The following is a 16,418-nucleotide window of genomic DNA, read 5'->3' on the forward strand; positions in this document are numbered from 1 at the left end:
GATGGCTCTCTTGTGCGGTGTAGTGATTGTGGGGGTGGTGGAGATGTGTTGGCAGGTTTTGCATTTCTTGTCATGGCATGGTCTGGATCCTTTTGGTGTGTTCTGGGCTTGAGGAAGTTTGCTTCTGGTGATGAGGTTAGCAAGGTTTGGTGCTTGCTTGAAGGCTAGGATGGGTGGCTCTGGGAAGATCTTTTTAAGAATAGGGTCTCTTTCTAGTATGGGTTGCAATTGTTTGAGGATTTTCCGTATGAGTTCAAGGGAGGGGTGATATGTCATAACCAGCAGTGTGCAATTTGTGGGGGGGTTTCTTCTGTACTGCAGCAGTTCTTCACGTGGTATCTGGGTGGCTCTTTCAAACATGCTATCTGTCTCTTGGGAGGAGTGTCCTTGTTGGGAGAAAGCCTTTTTAAGACTGGTGAGGTGGCAATCCCGGGTGTTCTCTTCAGTGCAAATTCGGTGGTATCTGAGGGCTTGGCTGTATATCACGGCTTTTTTGGTGTGTTTAGGGTGATTGCTGGTTCTGTGCAGATACATATGTTGGTCTGTGGATTTCTTGTATAACGTGGTCTGTATTTTATCATTCTGGATACTGATCATTGTGTCTAAAAAGGAAATGTTGGTGCTGGAGTATTCTAGAGATAGTTGGATGGAGGGATGGTGATTGTTGAATTTCTGATGGAACTCAATCAGAGATTGTAGGTTTTCAGTCCAAATGATGAAGATGTCATCAATATATCTTAAGTATAACAAGGGTTTGATGGTGCAGTTCTTGAGGAAGTCTTCTTCCAGGTGGCTCATAAAAAGGTTGGCATGTTGTGGGGCCACTTTGGTGCCCATAGTTGTTCCCATCATCTGGAGGAAGTGTTGGTTATTAAAAGTGAAATTGTTGTGTGAGAGGATGAAGTGTACAAGGTCAGTAATATCTTTGGGCCTGTATCCTGAGTTGTAATCTTGTTCCTGTAGATATGTAAGGCAGGCTTGGATGCTATCCTGGTGTGGGATGTTGGTATATAGGCTGGTAATGCCCATGGTAGCTAGGAGGGTGTTGCTGGGAAGGTGGCCTATGTTTTTGAGTTTTCGTAGAAAGTCTGTAGTGACTTGTGCAAAACTTGCTCTGTGGGTGACGAGTGGTTTTAGGATTGATTCAACGAAACCTGATAGTTCCTCAGTTAGGGTCCCATGGTTGGATATGATAGGTCTGCCAGGGTTCCCTTCTTTGTGGATTTTAGGGAGCATGCAAAAAGTCCCCGAGTTAGGTAGTAGGGGGATCAAGGTCTAGTTTTTCTTGTAGTCCTGTTGAAAATGATTTGATGGTATTGTTGAGTTTCTTGGTGAAAAGGGGAGTAGGATCTTCTTGTAGTTCTTTGTAGTAGGCAGTGTCAGAGAGTTCTGTTGGCTTCCTTTATGTAGTCTTCATGGTTTAGGATGACTATGGCTCCTCCTTTATCTGCTGGTTTTATTACTATTTGGTGGTTAGATCTTAGAGATTCTATGGCCTTTTTCTCTGGTAGAGAGAGGTTGTTATGGTGGCATGTGTTGCTTATTATTTCATTGTTCATTCTTTCCCTGAAGCAGTCAATGTAGCGGTCAAGGTTAGGGTTTCATCCACTGTGAGGTGTCCAATCTGATGTTTTTGGGGGGTTTTTGGCATCAATCTTTTCCTGAATGTTGTCAGAGGATCAGTTGTTGTTAGGAATGGGTTCAGTTTGGTCATGGAAATATGCCTTGAGGCAGAGGCGTCAGAAGAATTCTTCTAGTTCTCCACATTGAAGTATTTTATTAGGGTATTTTTCTGGACAGAAATTTAGGCCTTTAGAAGGGACAGATTTTTCAGTTTTGGTAAGCATGTGGGTGGAAAGATTGATAATATTTGTGAGGTGGTTGCTGCTTTCAGTTTTATCAAGTCTGAGGTTGGAATGTTGTACAGTGTTGGTGTTGTTCCTCTGATGGTTGTTTTGTGGGTGGGGAACCTGTTCTTGGAGTAATTTGTTCCATTTCTTCTTTTTATGTAGGATGAATGTTGTAGAAAGTTTTTCATAGTCTCTTTGTATCCATTGTATATTATTAGGGAAGATGATTGGATTTCAGTCTCTTAAGTTGTAGTATGTGGTGATTTCCTTCCTGAGCTGGTCTCTTTTGGAGTAGAATAGCTGAAGTATATGATTTCTAATTTTCTCTGAAGTTCTTCTGTATAGCTGTGAAGTATATTTGGAGTTGTGTGTAGTAGTCAGAGGATTGTAGATGTTTAGTCCTCAGGGAATGAAGTTGTTAATTAATGCACATATATGCAGCCCCTATTCAGCCTTCATTAGTCATAGGAGTATTCTATCTGCAATTTCATTTGTCAAAACACTACTCTCACTTAGAGGTCCTGACATATTTGAACAGCTATTTATTCGCCAGTACATAGACAGTGTGTATTTCATTGGCTGATACTATGCCAGAAGCTGTGCTGCTACTTGTCATAGTGGAGGCTCCATTTGGCCCCTCAAATGACCTTGTTACAAGTGAATAAGGCATTTCATTGCATTGTATGTCATTTCTGAAACTCATTGCATAGGGGGAACCTGTAAAAATAAAAAATCATTAAAAATTAAATAGTAACACAATAAATTATCCAAATAAAACACCTCTCTCTCTTTGAACAAGAAAATAAACAATTGCTTTCTCAGGCCCAATCTTCCAATACAGTAGTTTTACTCTATTCCATTTAGAGTCAATTTAAGAGCAGCTGTTGGAAACCTGGCCGCCACTGCCACTGCTTCTTTCCACCACCCAACAGACAATGAATTAGATTGCAAACTCCCAATCAAGAGTATACTAGCTATGCCATACACCACTATCTAGAATTCTGAAATATTCAGCTAGCTAAGTTCTTTCATACCCCAGTCACGGTAGGATCGGAAAATCTCACAAGCACTGTAAACATTGGAATTTCTCTTAATGCTCCAGTGTGGGGGAAGGGAAAGTGTTGTTATCTCATGTTGCAAAGGAAGAAGTGAGGCACAGAGTGCTTAAGAAGCTGGACCAAGGTCACAACACCACCTTTCCTTCATATGTCTCTTGAAATTAAATTAATTTGATTCATACATTTTTCTTGCCCACTTACTACTATGCACAGACAATCTAAGGAATTATTTACAAAGAGAATAGCCCAGACAGGCTGGTTTAGAATAAATATTCAGCATTAGCTATTCCACACTGACTCCCCATGTGCAGTATGCCTTTTCAATCTGTTCTGAACGCGAGCTAATTTAAACTACTTAAAGATGGTTTTGAGGTGGGAAAAGTATCCATGCAGGAGTTAATACAAAATAGCTACTGTGCTCTAAATTCACAGCCTCATATGTCATAACTCCCTTTTGACTTTCTAAGGAAAACAAATCCTAAAAATGCATGATGCACAATTTTCAAACCATTCTGTGTAGTCGATCACTTTAAATGGGCTTATCCGAAACAAACACTTACATTCATCTCCTGGCATTTCAGTAGCACCTTGATCTCTAAGATAAAAAGACAACAGGAAAATCTATTTAGTCATTTCAATCAGCTGGAGAAAAAAACATGACAATGGTTACAAATATTTCATTGATAATGTTCATTCAAGGAAGTACCTAGCATGGTGTGCAGATGGTGTGCCTGTAAGAGAGGAAACATGTTGTAAAGATGTAATGGTTATAATATTCATACAACTCTTATTTATTCATCTTAATCCAACTTTAATTCAATATAAACTTCACAATAGTTTAAAATCATAGAGCATTAGAGCTGGAAGAGACCTCAGGAGGTCATCTAATCCAACCCCTGCGCAAAACAGGACCATCCCCAACTAGATCATCCCAGCCAAGGCTTTTTTACCTGTGTCTTAAAAACCTCCAAGGATGGAGATCACACGACCTCTCTAAGTAAATAAGATTTTTTAAAATTTAAATCATTTTTTATTTAATTTCATTTTTTCTGTTAAGATGTATTTTTAAAAAATAAACCCATATAGTTTTAATTTAAGATTTATTAAAGCTCAAATATATCATTATGGAATAGGGATTATAACTTCTAATAATATACTATTTGAGACAATATCGCTGGATAAAGTGTATGAGAAACAAAAATTGAACAGTGTGCAAAAAGTCCAGAGGGGGAAATTGTTAACCTGAGTCTTGATGGGTGAAGCAATGCCCACAATGATCCAGTAATATGTGCTTGTGTGACAACAGAAGGGACTGTCTACTGTACAGAAACAATTGAGACATCAGGAAATGCACGTGCACCACAATACTTCCAAGAAGTGGCAGTAAAAGCTATAACAAACTGTGAAAAAAATTCAAATGTCTAGTATGCAGTTGTCACAAACAATGCCGCACGTCTCAAAGATGAGAAGAAATCTAGAAGAAAGTGAAGAAAGCCCCAAGCTAATAACAGATGGCTGATGCACCCTTTCGCCAATGACTTCAGTGCTCCAAAATAGAAGATAACGTTGCTGAAATTGCAAAATACTTCCCTAGCAACCACATTGCAGCAGCTGTTCTGAAGAAAGCAGAAGGAACCAAACTAAGTCTCCTACAAGATGTGCAACGGAACTCAGCAGTGGACTCTTCTGAGCAATATATTGAAATGCATTTCAATACAACTGGCCTAATCTAGTGACAATTTGTGAACAAAACCATGACAAAACAGATGGAACTGTCATAGCCAAAAGTTCTCAACACTGGGCTAAAGAGAAATGTAGAACATATGCTGACTATCCTGAAGCCTACTTCCATAGCCTTGAACAAAGTGCAGGGAAATCATTGCCTCATTGCTGATGCTGTTGAAATTTGGAAGTGACTGAGCGAGACCTTGAAAAGAGAAATATGCAATGACAGAATTAAATTACAGGCATTAAAAAAAACGGATCAAGCAATACTCCAGCTCATTTTCTTGCCAGTATTCTCAATACACAGTACCAAGGCCAATCCTTAACTCTGAAGAAGAGGAGCTGGCTATGACATGGGCATCCAGCAATCGTCCCTCCATAATACCCACTATAATAAATTTCAGGGCTAAGGGTGAACCATTCATGAAATATATGTTTGCGGATGAGGTTTTAAAGAAAGCCACACCAGTGAACTGGTGGAAGTCACTTAAGCACCTGGATCCAGCAGAGACTAGTGAAGTGATAATCCATCTTTTACCAGCTTCTTCTGCAGGTATAAAAAGAATATTTTCTTCCTTTGGACTAAGTCATTCTAAATGAAGAAATCACTTGGGAACTGAAAAAGCAAGATAACTTGTCTTTCTTTTCTAGTTTATGAATAAACAGGAAGAGGAAGGTGAAGGCTGAGTTTGCTGCACAACCAGGATTTTAGGTTTCTCATGTTGACCTGGCTGAAATAATCTATTTGATTTTTGTTAAAAACACATTTTCCAGAACTAAAATAGTTAAAATTTTAAAAATACATACTTGTTTTGTTAATATAATTATATATTTTTGTTGTTGAAGAAAAATATCCAAAATACATAAGCTTTTTTAGGTAAATAAAATAATTAAATGTCATAATTCAGTTTTATGAAATAGAGGCAAAAATAATCTGAAAAAAAAATCAAAATAAATCATTGCCTCAAAATGTATAGGGTGTACCTTCTAAAAATGAAACCTACATCTATCGCTGAGTTGTGAATAATATGTATTAAAGTTATATCAAACAACAAGAATGCACTTTTTGTAGAAAACAATGATTAAATCAAGGCTTCCTGACCAGTGATTAAATCAAATCCACCATGTTTCTTACCTTGTAATTTGATTTTCTTTTTAGAGATCAAACAGGCTAATCCAATGATGAAAATAATCCCTACTATCACTCCAGTTGTGGCATACACTGGCATGTAATAAAAGGCTAAGAAAAAGAAAAGAGTTAGTTAATCTCACAAAGTAGGTGATAGTTAAAGCACTTTATCATTATCATGTCTACAGTGTTTTACAAGTAATCAAACAATGTTAGATATTCTCCTTTCAACAATATATTGATTCCAACTAACTGAAAATTTTATATGTCAGTCCTAAATTATTTTTTTAAAAGAGGTAACTAGTTTTCCATAAACTAATTCACATTGTAAGGAAAAAAAAGCAGTGTTCTACAATACAGACCTAAAATAATATATTTTCTAGTAGTACTCCTATACATTGAGGTTCATATTTTTAAACAGGTTTTAGAACAGTCTCCATTTGCTTTTATAATCTTTTGTCAGTATAAATCATGGATTTGATGGTGTTCTGCAGCACGTATCAAATAAACCACAGTCTGCCTCCTCCTCTCCCTTGTTCCTGCACTAGGTTTATACTAGGCACATTGTACTTTTGGCATGCTGGGCCATGCAGATACTAGTAGGGGGGAGGGATGAATCTCTCTAATCTCCTCCTGCTTGCATAATAGATCCTACTTGCCCAGCCATGAAATTCTGATTCCACTGATGTCAAAGGCGTGTTTGCCATTAACTTCTTGAGGCCAGGAGTTCATGAGCTCAAGCCATATGTGATATGTTAGAATAAGCAAGCTGCAGAACATTGAAAGACTATCATTTGTGCCCACAATGAATCAAGTTATTCAATCTAAGTAATTTAAAAATAAATCTAGACTCTAAACTTCTTAGGCCAGAGACCGTTTCCTTTGATGTTGTATACAACTCAAAATGATAGCATTAATACTTTTCCAAAAGAATTTCATACTGAAGAGCTGCTTTTAGTGTCTATCCTAATCAGAAACAGGGGCCCATGAAATATTCCCATTCACTAAGTTTGTGCTAATTCTTTTTCCTTAGAGACAGCGAATAATTTTTCCCATGGAAAAACAGTTGAACCACCAATGAGATGAGCCATGTCTTCATTTGAACCAGTGGTTCCCAACCTTCTTGGACTCAAGACAACCCTCACCAGACTTGGGGCAACTCTCCATAACTTTTATGTATTGAATGAAACCTAATTTCAAAAACTAATGTATGCATTATAGTGCTAGCCTCCTTACACAAGGCCTGGGCAGCAGATATGGGCAATTGTCCAGGCAGGGACAAGCCTAAACCTGGTTTATCTGCTCAGTTTAGTGGCTTATCTCCTCACAACTTCTGGCATAAAAAACCTTGGGTGGTTTAACACCAGAAAATGGGAAATGAAAAAAACCCAGTGTCATCATTTTCAGGCAGGCAATAGTTCTAGAAGCTGCAGCATATTGTTGATATAGTTCTCACTTACATGGGGTAGGTTTTTTCCTCTTCTGTAGATACACTTTACTTGCAACCCTCCATACATGTTTACCTTCTGACCAGGCATTTACAACACATAAATATGTCCCATTATCAGAATCAGTAACATTCAAAATGGTCAGTTGATTTTCCACTTTTTTTTCATCTAAAACTGTATTGTTCAGTACCCGGTTCTTGATCTTCTCATCAACACAGCAGTGTGTATTATAAGACAAAGGAGGAAGAAAAGAAACAGAAAACAGGCATTCACTTCTGTTGGTAGATCTGATCCAATACATGACAGATATTTGTCCTGGCTTTCTCATCTGAAATTCACAAACGAGTGTGATGTTCTTCCCGTCTTCTATTGTACAATCAGTCTCTAATTTTTTAGCACTGTTCACAAAGACATTGTTTTCTGTAATGCAAAATGAAACAAACACAAAGTGATTACAAATATGCACTATAACTTCTTAGATATGCTTTACCTTGTAATGGTTCTTAAAACAATGACTGTCCCGCCTCAACTATAGCAGATACGTTTTTTATTGTATTTAAAGTGCTTTTGGTAATATATCTGAACTACCTGCAAGGCATTTTTACTTTAACAAGCCAAGCAGTGCAAGACCCAACATATAAAGTAAGTATTAGGGAGTTAACCACATGAAATCTGGCAATACTCAGGCAGGTCTAGCTGGCTGTTGGTTGCACAAGAGCAGGGCTGGCTACTAGTGGTTACTTCGCACTCTGCATGGAAACAGATGTCATCTGATTTCTCATCTGTGCTCTCTGAAAAACATTTTTAAGGTGGCACTTCTTGTACCATGTGACAGGAAAGTCAGTAGTACAAAAGATAGTAATAGATTGTGCTGAGTTATTGCAGCAGATGTCTATTACCTTGTAGCGCTTTCCCCACAGATCAGGAAATTTGGTGGCAGGGAAGCAGTGGCAATAAATACAGCCACCCTGCCCCACTGCTAAATTCCCAAACCCCAAGCCCTGCACAGCACGTTAGTGGAGGGTCACCACTATACTAAAACATAATAACTGCCATTTATTGGCTTAGACCATAAGTCCATCTTGCCCAGTATCCTGTGTCACACAGTGGCAAAGTGGATGCTGAAGGGGAGTGTGAACAGGATATGACCTGAATTTGTTTCCACTGTTCCTCTCTCACTTGCAACCTCCAGCCTTTAAGGTCTAGGAAGGTCTGATTCAGATGCTGTGAGCCCATCTCCCATGCTACTGATATACCTTTCCTCCTTTGGACTCTGAGTAAACTGTCAGCTTCCACAACATCTTGTGGCAATGAGTTTCACACTATAATGATATGCTGTTTGAAAAAAAGAATGTTCTTTTGTTAGTTTAAACTTACTACCTAGTCTTCCATATACTAGTGGAGGATAAAGAGTGGCCCACAAAGTCGAGAAGACAAGAGTAATTTCTCATTCCTGCATTCCAGTAAGTGCCTTATGTCATTTCTTCTATCTGTTTCAGTTCTGCCCACACGTGATGTGAGGATTGCGCCCTAAGCACCAACAGCATCAACTACGAATGCAGTCGGTAAAACTAAGAGCTGCAGGGGTTTCAAAGTATAAAATATCTATTAAAGATTAAACATTTGGAGTGATTCAACTACAGTGAACATGAAAAGCATGTTGAGAAGCTGAAGGCATTTTAACAAAACAGCTGCCCTTAGTCCGAGCATCTGGAGCTAACCATTTGTAAGCCAAAATGTCAAAGTTCACATCAGTTTACAAATCACACGCACAAAATTTAACGCATAACTATTTTGTGAATGCTAGGCAATCACTTGCACACATTAAGCTTTGCCATTGTGGTGCCTAACCTGTTTCTCAAACAGTTGTTTGGTTGAAGGATATAGGCACAAACATAACTTTGGAGATGACAGTCAATTGTAAGCACAGCAGACACAATCTACAAAACCCCCCACAAACTAGACACCTCCCAGTTGATCAGCCACTATGTCATTCTCCAGGAAGACCAGCACCACCACATGCAGTTTTTCTTAGAGAGAAAAGCCATACAGTCACTACAATTAAGACTGAAACAATAATAAAACAACAGACAAAGGAAGAGCCATGGTTATCCTCAACTGTCAAGACTACATCAATGAGGCCAACAGACACCTGACACCAACTACTATAAAGAAGCTGTGAGGGATCCCACACCAATATTCACCAAAAAAATCAAATCCTTTTTATACCAACTTCATCTTCATCCACAGTAATTTTACTTTCAATAGCCATCACTTCCTCCAAACATTGGGCACAGCTATGAGCACAAAGATGGCCCCTCAATATGCCAGTCTCTTCATGAACTATCTGGAAAAATATTTTTTTTTAAAGTGTACCATCAAACCTGCATCACATAGATGAATTTTCATCATCTGAGCTGAATATGTGGATGCACTTATTGACTTACATCACAGCTTCAACCATTATGAAGCTTATATTAAATTCTTTATGGAATACTCCTATACCAACATCAACTTCTAGACACCATGATTCATATCCAGGATGGCACCCTACAAACCCATGGACCATCACACATACATCCTCAACCAACAGCCATCCCAAACACACCAAAAAAGCTGTAATCTATAGTCAGGCCCTCAGATACCACCATATCTGCTCTAAGGAGAATACTTGCAACACACCTCACCAAAAACTGAAAAGTGCCTTTACCTGATAAAGACAGTCCAACCGAGAAACAGATTGTATCTTTGGACAAGTCACCCAAACACCCCACAATAACCTACTACAATGCAAAAACAAGCACTCCACTGAGGCACTGATCCTTGGTCATTATATACCATCCTACCCCGGAACCTGTAAGAAGGATCATCAAACATGTATAGCCTCCTTCTTTTGTCTTATCACATCTCTTCAGTCCAAGTTCACAGCCCCCCTCTATTTCTCCAAGCAAACTGTCCTCATTGATACAGACCACTTTTTTCTCAGCCCAGCCTGCTGTTTTCATTAGTTCTGGATTTTTACAACTTTGGCCTCTCTTTAGCATTCACCCATATCCCAGTTCACTGGAAGCCAATGTCCCAGCCTTCATCACTCATACGATTCCTTGCTCCCAAAGGAGTCTGTGTTGAAATCATGGAACCAAAGTATTATTAAATGTAAGGGAAAGTGGCTGAACCTTGTACTGTCTTTAACCAAGCTCCTTGTTTTCTTTGCTGGCAGGAGAGTTTATAAATCTCTCTCTCTTGCTATATATATATAGATAGATAGACAGATAGATAGATAGCTATAGATATAGATATAAAATGTATCACTCACCTGCTGTTTGGTTAATTATGGCTACTATAAAAAAGTTGTAATGTTGGCAGTGGGTCACGTTGCTAAAAAGTGGGCGAGTCTTTGATTCATTCTCGTCTGGAATTGTTCCACAGGCAAACATTCCTCCTCTTTGCAAAGCAAAAAATAACAGTCCATCTGAGACACACTTCGGGTTCAAATTGTGTTGTGTATCTTCTGAGCTACATTCAGCTGTGCTCTCAGAAGGACAGTCAATTAAATGGAATGTTTCCAGAGATTCTCTAGCTGCATACCAGACTATTTTATTGTCTTTTGCAGCTGATTTACCACATGAAAGTGTAAGATTTCTTTTTTCTTGACAATAAAAGTAAGTTTCACCTGTTAAAAATATTTAGATGGTTATTATGTAAAAAGATCCAGAAATATGGTCTCAGCTCATAAATAATCTGCAGACTGTCTTGGTTGATTTTTAGTTCTTAATTTTTTGGGGGTGGGAATTGGGGGGATTCTGGTTGGTTGGTTGCTTGCTTTTTTAGTTTTGTTCCTTTAGGTTTAGGGGTATGTTTTATTTTGTTTTGTTTTGTTTTGGTCAAACCATATTTGAACTTCTTTATCAATCCTACAGCCATAATTGAGAACCCAGTTCTAGATGGACGAGCGCCTACTGGATGCTAGTGGATGCCTCCTAGTATGTACTGGGCAAGTCTACATGAGATGTTTACTGTGGAGTTGCCTAACTAGCTCCACAGTAAAGTCTCCACGTCTACATGTGCAGCCCTATTAGGTCTCAATAGACTAAAAAACATGGCAGTAGGTTAGTACTTGTAAATACAAGTATTATCTTATGGCGGCATTATTTACTGTGTAGCAACATACATGTAGATGCTGATGGGGCTGGCTGGGGCACAAGGGTGCTTCAGTATAGAGGCTGCCTGCCAGCTAGCCCTGCACTAAAACACCCTCATGCCCCAGCCAGCCCCTCTGCAGCATGTTGAGCCAAGTCAAAGCAGCTCCAGGCTGGCAGGCTGATCCCCTGGGCCCCCTGCCAGCCAGGGATGCTCCAAGCCAGCTCAACCTGCTGCAGTCCCAAGTGCACAAATAATGTGGCACCCAGGAGCAATAAACCCTGGCATGATATGCACCAAAGTTTATTGCATCGCATTAATTTCACATGTAGATGTGCCCACTGAACATCTTCTCATTTGGTGTCAGTGGGAGCTGGGAGTACTGAGCACTTTGTAGAGTGTAGCAGGAGGGATGGTGCTCCTGCCACCCTGAGAAGTAGGCAGGCTAGTGCTGAGATAGCCTTCAGATGCAGCCAAGGTTGATTATGGAGTCATCAGACCCTGGAGGGAGGCTGGATTTAGGTAGGATATTAGCCCAGACCCTGAGACGAACCAGCAGTAACAGCTTGGAGCCTGCTGAGAGCACACCACCTCAGCAGAATGGCTCCAGCTCCAGAAGATCAACATGCAGGGTAATGCCTAAAGCAGTCTGGAGGTTTGGGGAGGAACCAAGAGAGAGGTCCAGGGCCCAGATTGAGGGGCTGATGGTGTGGGGTCAGCATGGGTCCAGGAGCCTATAGAAGGGATTAAGTGGAAGAGAATATCAATGAGGATGCCATCTGTGAGGTATGGGGCATGGGACAGGGGTGGAAGGGAGCCATGCAATTAGCCCATAAGGCAGTGACTGCAGCACCTGACGGTCACTTGAGAGAGCAATTTAGGAAGCCCAGGGGCAGCTTCCCTCATAGAAAAGTAGAAAACATCAAGGTGTGGCAAGTAACTGAAAGTGTAATTGCCCACAAAGTGAGGGCTGAAGGGATCTGGGGGTTTCATGGTCTGCCCTGAAATACACTGTAAGATATATCCCAAAGAACACAAATCTGGGGGTCCGACTTGAACTTGTGGAAGAAGTAGTACTTTGAATTAACCACCAAAATTGAGGATCAAATTACAGGCTCTGGGTAGTTACATTGGCTTTGTTCTAAAAGGCTTCTTATGGACATTTCTCACTACAGTACTGACTGCAAAATGAGTTCAGAAGATGTTAAAGGGGAGTAATTAGATCTCTGTACTACTATATGGATGCATCTACATGTTCAATTAATTTGAAGCAATAAATTCCAGAACAGTTTGAGCCAGAGTAAACTACTCCTGGTCACAGCACCTACATGTGCACCTGTGACAGCAGCAATTTGAGCCAGGGCAGAGGAAGAGACACTACTGTCCTGGTCTCCAGGTGGCAGCACTGGGTGGCAGAGGGGCTAGCTGAGGCGCTAGGGTGCTGAATGCGCACAGCCATATGGCTGGGCAGGAGTCTGGTCCCCTGCTGGCTGAGCTGACTGGGCACAATTTATATCCATGGTCAGCATCTACATATGTGTTTAATCATAGTTAATTACCCTGCTGAAAGATAGTACTTACAGCAGGGTAAGATAGCATAAGATAATAGGCCTGTGTGAAGCAGCTAGTGTTCACTTCAGGTTCAGATTTGGCCAATTCAGGGGACAGTGATTCAATTCAGTGATTTGAATCTGTGTCCTGAATCAATTCGGCCTAATCTGAGTTGGAGATTTGGCTCCCACCAAATCAACCGAATCTCCAAATCAAACAGGCCCCAACCCCTGCCCACTCTCCCAGCCCCATCAATGGCTGCCCTGCCTGGGCCCAGCATCAGCATCACGGCTCTTTAAAAAAAAAAAAAAAGCCCTGAACTCACCAGCTCCTGCCAAGCCAGGAAGGTGGGGTGGCGATCCCTGCTGTACCCTGCTGCCCCCATGTTGCATGGGGGGCTCTGCTGTGAGCCCCCAGCATCCCTGATGGCTGCTGCAGCAGCTGGTGAGTGCAGGGGGTCTTGGTTTTTTTTTAAAGAAACAGCAGCTAGAGCCGGGCAGGGCAGCCATTGATGAGGCTGGGAGAGTGAGCAAGGGATTGTGGTTCGTGGCAGAGCCCCCCATGCAGCACAGGCCAGTGATGAGCAATGGGGATCACTCCCCCCACCTGGCACCAGTCAGCAAGTACAGGGCATTCTTTGTTTTTTTTAAAGAGCCAAGATGCTGGGGCCAGGTAGGCAGCCATTGATGGGGCTGGGAGAGCGGTCAGGGGTTGGGAGATGCTCAGGGGGAATGGGGGAGCAGGCAGGGGATGGAACCTGGCAGGGGTCCCCCATGGTCCCCTCCCCCCTCTCCCGCACCTCTACTTACAGGCAGAGAGTCTAGGTCCAGCGACTGGGGACTGCCCAAATCTCCAAAGTTCTCTGAATCTTTTCCAAATTGATTTGGAGAGCTTCAAATTGATTCAGATCTTTTTACTGGCCTCCCAATTCAATTAGATTCAGAGATTCGGACACCAAATCAGGCCGAATCTCCTCCAAATCAAATCATCACCCAAAGCTTTGCACAGCCCTATAAGATAGTACTGTCTCTGAGTAACTAAATTTTACTGACAGTGCTATCTTACAGCAGCATTAATTAGTTTACTGTGGCCTAATAGCATTGCACATGGAGACAGTGATACTTTACTTCACAGCTAATTTGTCTACTTCACAGTTAATTGCATGTGTGGATGCAGTCTTTGTGATCTTAGTTGCCAAAGACACAACTTCTCCCTGACAGCCCTCATTTCTTCAGGAGAAGCTAGCTCACTGCCTAGACAGCAATTGCATTGCAATGTTGCAGCACTCAAAATACTACCATATCCTGCTATCCCCCCAACCCCCGCCGTTCCCCAACCCTCCCAAAAAGTAATCTGATGTTCATGGTCCTATGTACACTCCAGGTGGATGATTTCCAGGCACCAACCTGCTTCCTGTGAAGTTAAGGAAACTTTGATTTCAGTATTAGAACTAGTCCCATATCCAATTAAATAATAATACAGCTGACTGACATTTCCAGTCTTGCTTAAATTCCCATGACAAAGTTACTATTTTTGCATCATGTGTGGGAATTATGGAAATGTCATGAATTGGCACTTTCATGTGGGCACCAAGGATCAACTTCTAGGTTCTTTATTCAGAGCAATATTTTCTTTCTACTTGTTTCTGCTATTGACTTCAGTGGGGCTATCCACAACATGAAGTGCTGTTTTATAAGATGACAGAATGTGGTCCCCTATGCAGAAGAACAGAAAATACACTTCAATATGAAGTGAGATACTTCATTCTGCCAAGTGAAAAATTATGTGAAATTTGTAGCATTTGCCCTCTACGCTAGCAGCTATGTAAGACATACCAACATTGGACAAAGTGGAAAACAGTGTGTTTAATGCTGAAATTCTTGCTGGGGCTACAAAAGTGCTTCCAGAGTCCTTGGAGCCATGGATTCTGCAGCATCTCAGGGTGGATCCTAGATTCACTCCTCTGTCCAGCGGAGCCACCGCTGTCAAGTAACTTTGCAAGCTGCTCCAAACATTTTGGAAACACTTCTCCACTCCCCCTCTCCATTCTTCCCATGTACCTATTTTCAAGCTGTTCCAACTATTGCTTCTTTCCCCTAAACCTCTTTTTGGTTTAGTTACACAGCAGTTCATAATGAATAAATGCCTGCCTGCATTTGCACTTGCTTGTATTAAACTTTCCAAAAAAGAAAAAAAAATACAGAATACTCTTAGGAACCACAACAGTGAGAAATGGGCAGCTATAAGCAATTTTTCTCATAAGAAAACATACCTGAAATTTCTCCTAGGAAAGCAAATATCACCAAGATGTACATTCTTCTGTGCAAATGACTTTCGGGTGTTGTTTCTACTTCTTGGGTTTGTTTCTTTATCTAATTACTTCCTTAAAAATAGAAGTAGTTCAGAGATGAGACAAGCTGGAGGAAATGGATATGAAGCATGTGAGGGGAAGTACATGTATGCTGCAGCCACTGCAGCTCATGTAGACATATTATATTCAAACTAACTCTAAATTAGCTGACTACAGTACTGATGGGAGTGTATCTGCACCAAACTCAGCATGGGCTCACTATCTGAGTCTTTATCCACTTCTTTCTGGTGGATCTTATACCTTTACTGACATCTAGATGTTCATTATTTCAGTAGGAATAGAACCCAAGCTACCTGTTCTGAAGCTAGCTCAAGTATGTGTCTACACAAGGTGCAACTAAAGCAGTGACTGCAGGATAGATGTATCTTAAGCCACATGAGGAAGTCTGCTCTGAAAAGTACAACCTGGGATGCTCACAGTAACTCAACTCACTCTCACGGGCTAAGTACAGACAGCCAAAAAGCCCAAAGCTGAATTGATTCAGTCTTTGCAGGTTAATCTAAACTGCAAAGATTGAACCAATAAGTGAATGAACAGACATTCGCTTTTGATTCAGAAAATGCAGCCACATGCCTGCAGTGGTTCAAACCAGAAGGGGCACTAGATCACAGAGCCTCTTCCTCTTCCTGTTGCCGCTGAGGTCTCTGGTATTTGCAATCCAGAATCACAGCAACAGGACTCTGCAGGTTTGCTCATAACATCCTCTTCCTGTTTCCAGGTACCTCTGGGATTTGAAGTCTGCAGTTGTAGCCAACACTAAGTAAGCAGGGCAGGGCAGCACAGCTCCATGCTTGAGGAAGGGAAGTTTAACCCCCCCCTTCCTGGCCCTAGACCCCAGCAGGGGTTTGCCTTGGGGAGCAGAGAGCCAAGCTCTGGAGAGCTTTGCTCCTCCAGCTAGAGAGCAAAGGGGTGGAGCCAGCCCTGCTCTCTGGAGCAGACAGTACAGCCCAGCCTAGAGCTGCAAAATGCTGGGGGACTGTGATTTAACTTGAACCAAGAAGGGGTCTGGGGCAGAAGTTTCATAAATCAGTTTGACCTAAATCAGTTAAGTTTGATTCAACCAGGTTTATCTTAAACCAGTCTCAGCCATTTTGAAACTGGTTTATGTGCACTAAACTCCTGTTCTGTTACAGGTTTAAACCAGTT

At 41.1% G+C, this 16,418-nt stretch overlaps 1 protein-coding gene across 3 annotated transcripts; it reads right to left on the reverse strand.

The window, feature by feature from the left end:
* Nucleotides 1-1,500: 1,500 nt before the first annotated feature.
* On the reverse strand, nt 1,501-15,253 carry LOC109308965. 3 transcript variants are annotated; one of them, XM_019533462.1, is made up of 7 exons: nt 15,174-15,253; nt 10,527-10,883; nt 7,223-7,630; nt 5,769-5,873; nt 3,615-3,639; nt 3,469-3,503; nt 1,501-2,567 (listed from the first exon to the last, which is right to left on the reverse strand). In XM_019533462.1, the coding sequence occupies exons 1-7, from the start codon at nt 15,214-15,216 to the stop codon at nt 2,389-2,391; spliced, it is 1,152 nt and encodes a 383-aa protein (XP_019389007.1). In that variant the 5' UTR covers nt 15,217-15,253; the 3' UTR covers nt 1,501-2,388. The 3 variants fall into 3 exon arrangements, with proteins under 3 accessions (XP_019389007.1, XP_019389009.1, XP_019389008.1); XM_019533464.1 differs by lacking the exon at nt 10,527-10,883 and having other exon boundaries at nt 15,174-15,246; XM_019533463.1 differs by lacking the exon at nt 3,615-3,639 and having other exon boundaries at nt 2,467-2,567.
* Between the last annotated feature and the right edge of the window lie 1,165 nt (nt 15,254-16,418).

The sequence above is a fragment of the Crocodylus porosus genome, unplaced genomic scaffold (assembly GCF_001723895.1).
Source record: "Crocodylus porosus isolate Cpor-Errol unplaced genomic scaffold, CroPor_comp1, whole genome shotgun sequence".
NCBI lineage: Eukaryota > Metazoa > Chordata > Crocodylia > Crocodylidae > Crocodylus > Crocodylus porosus.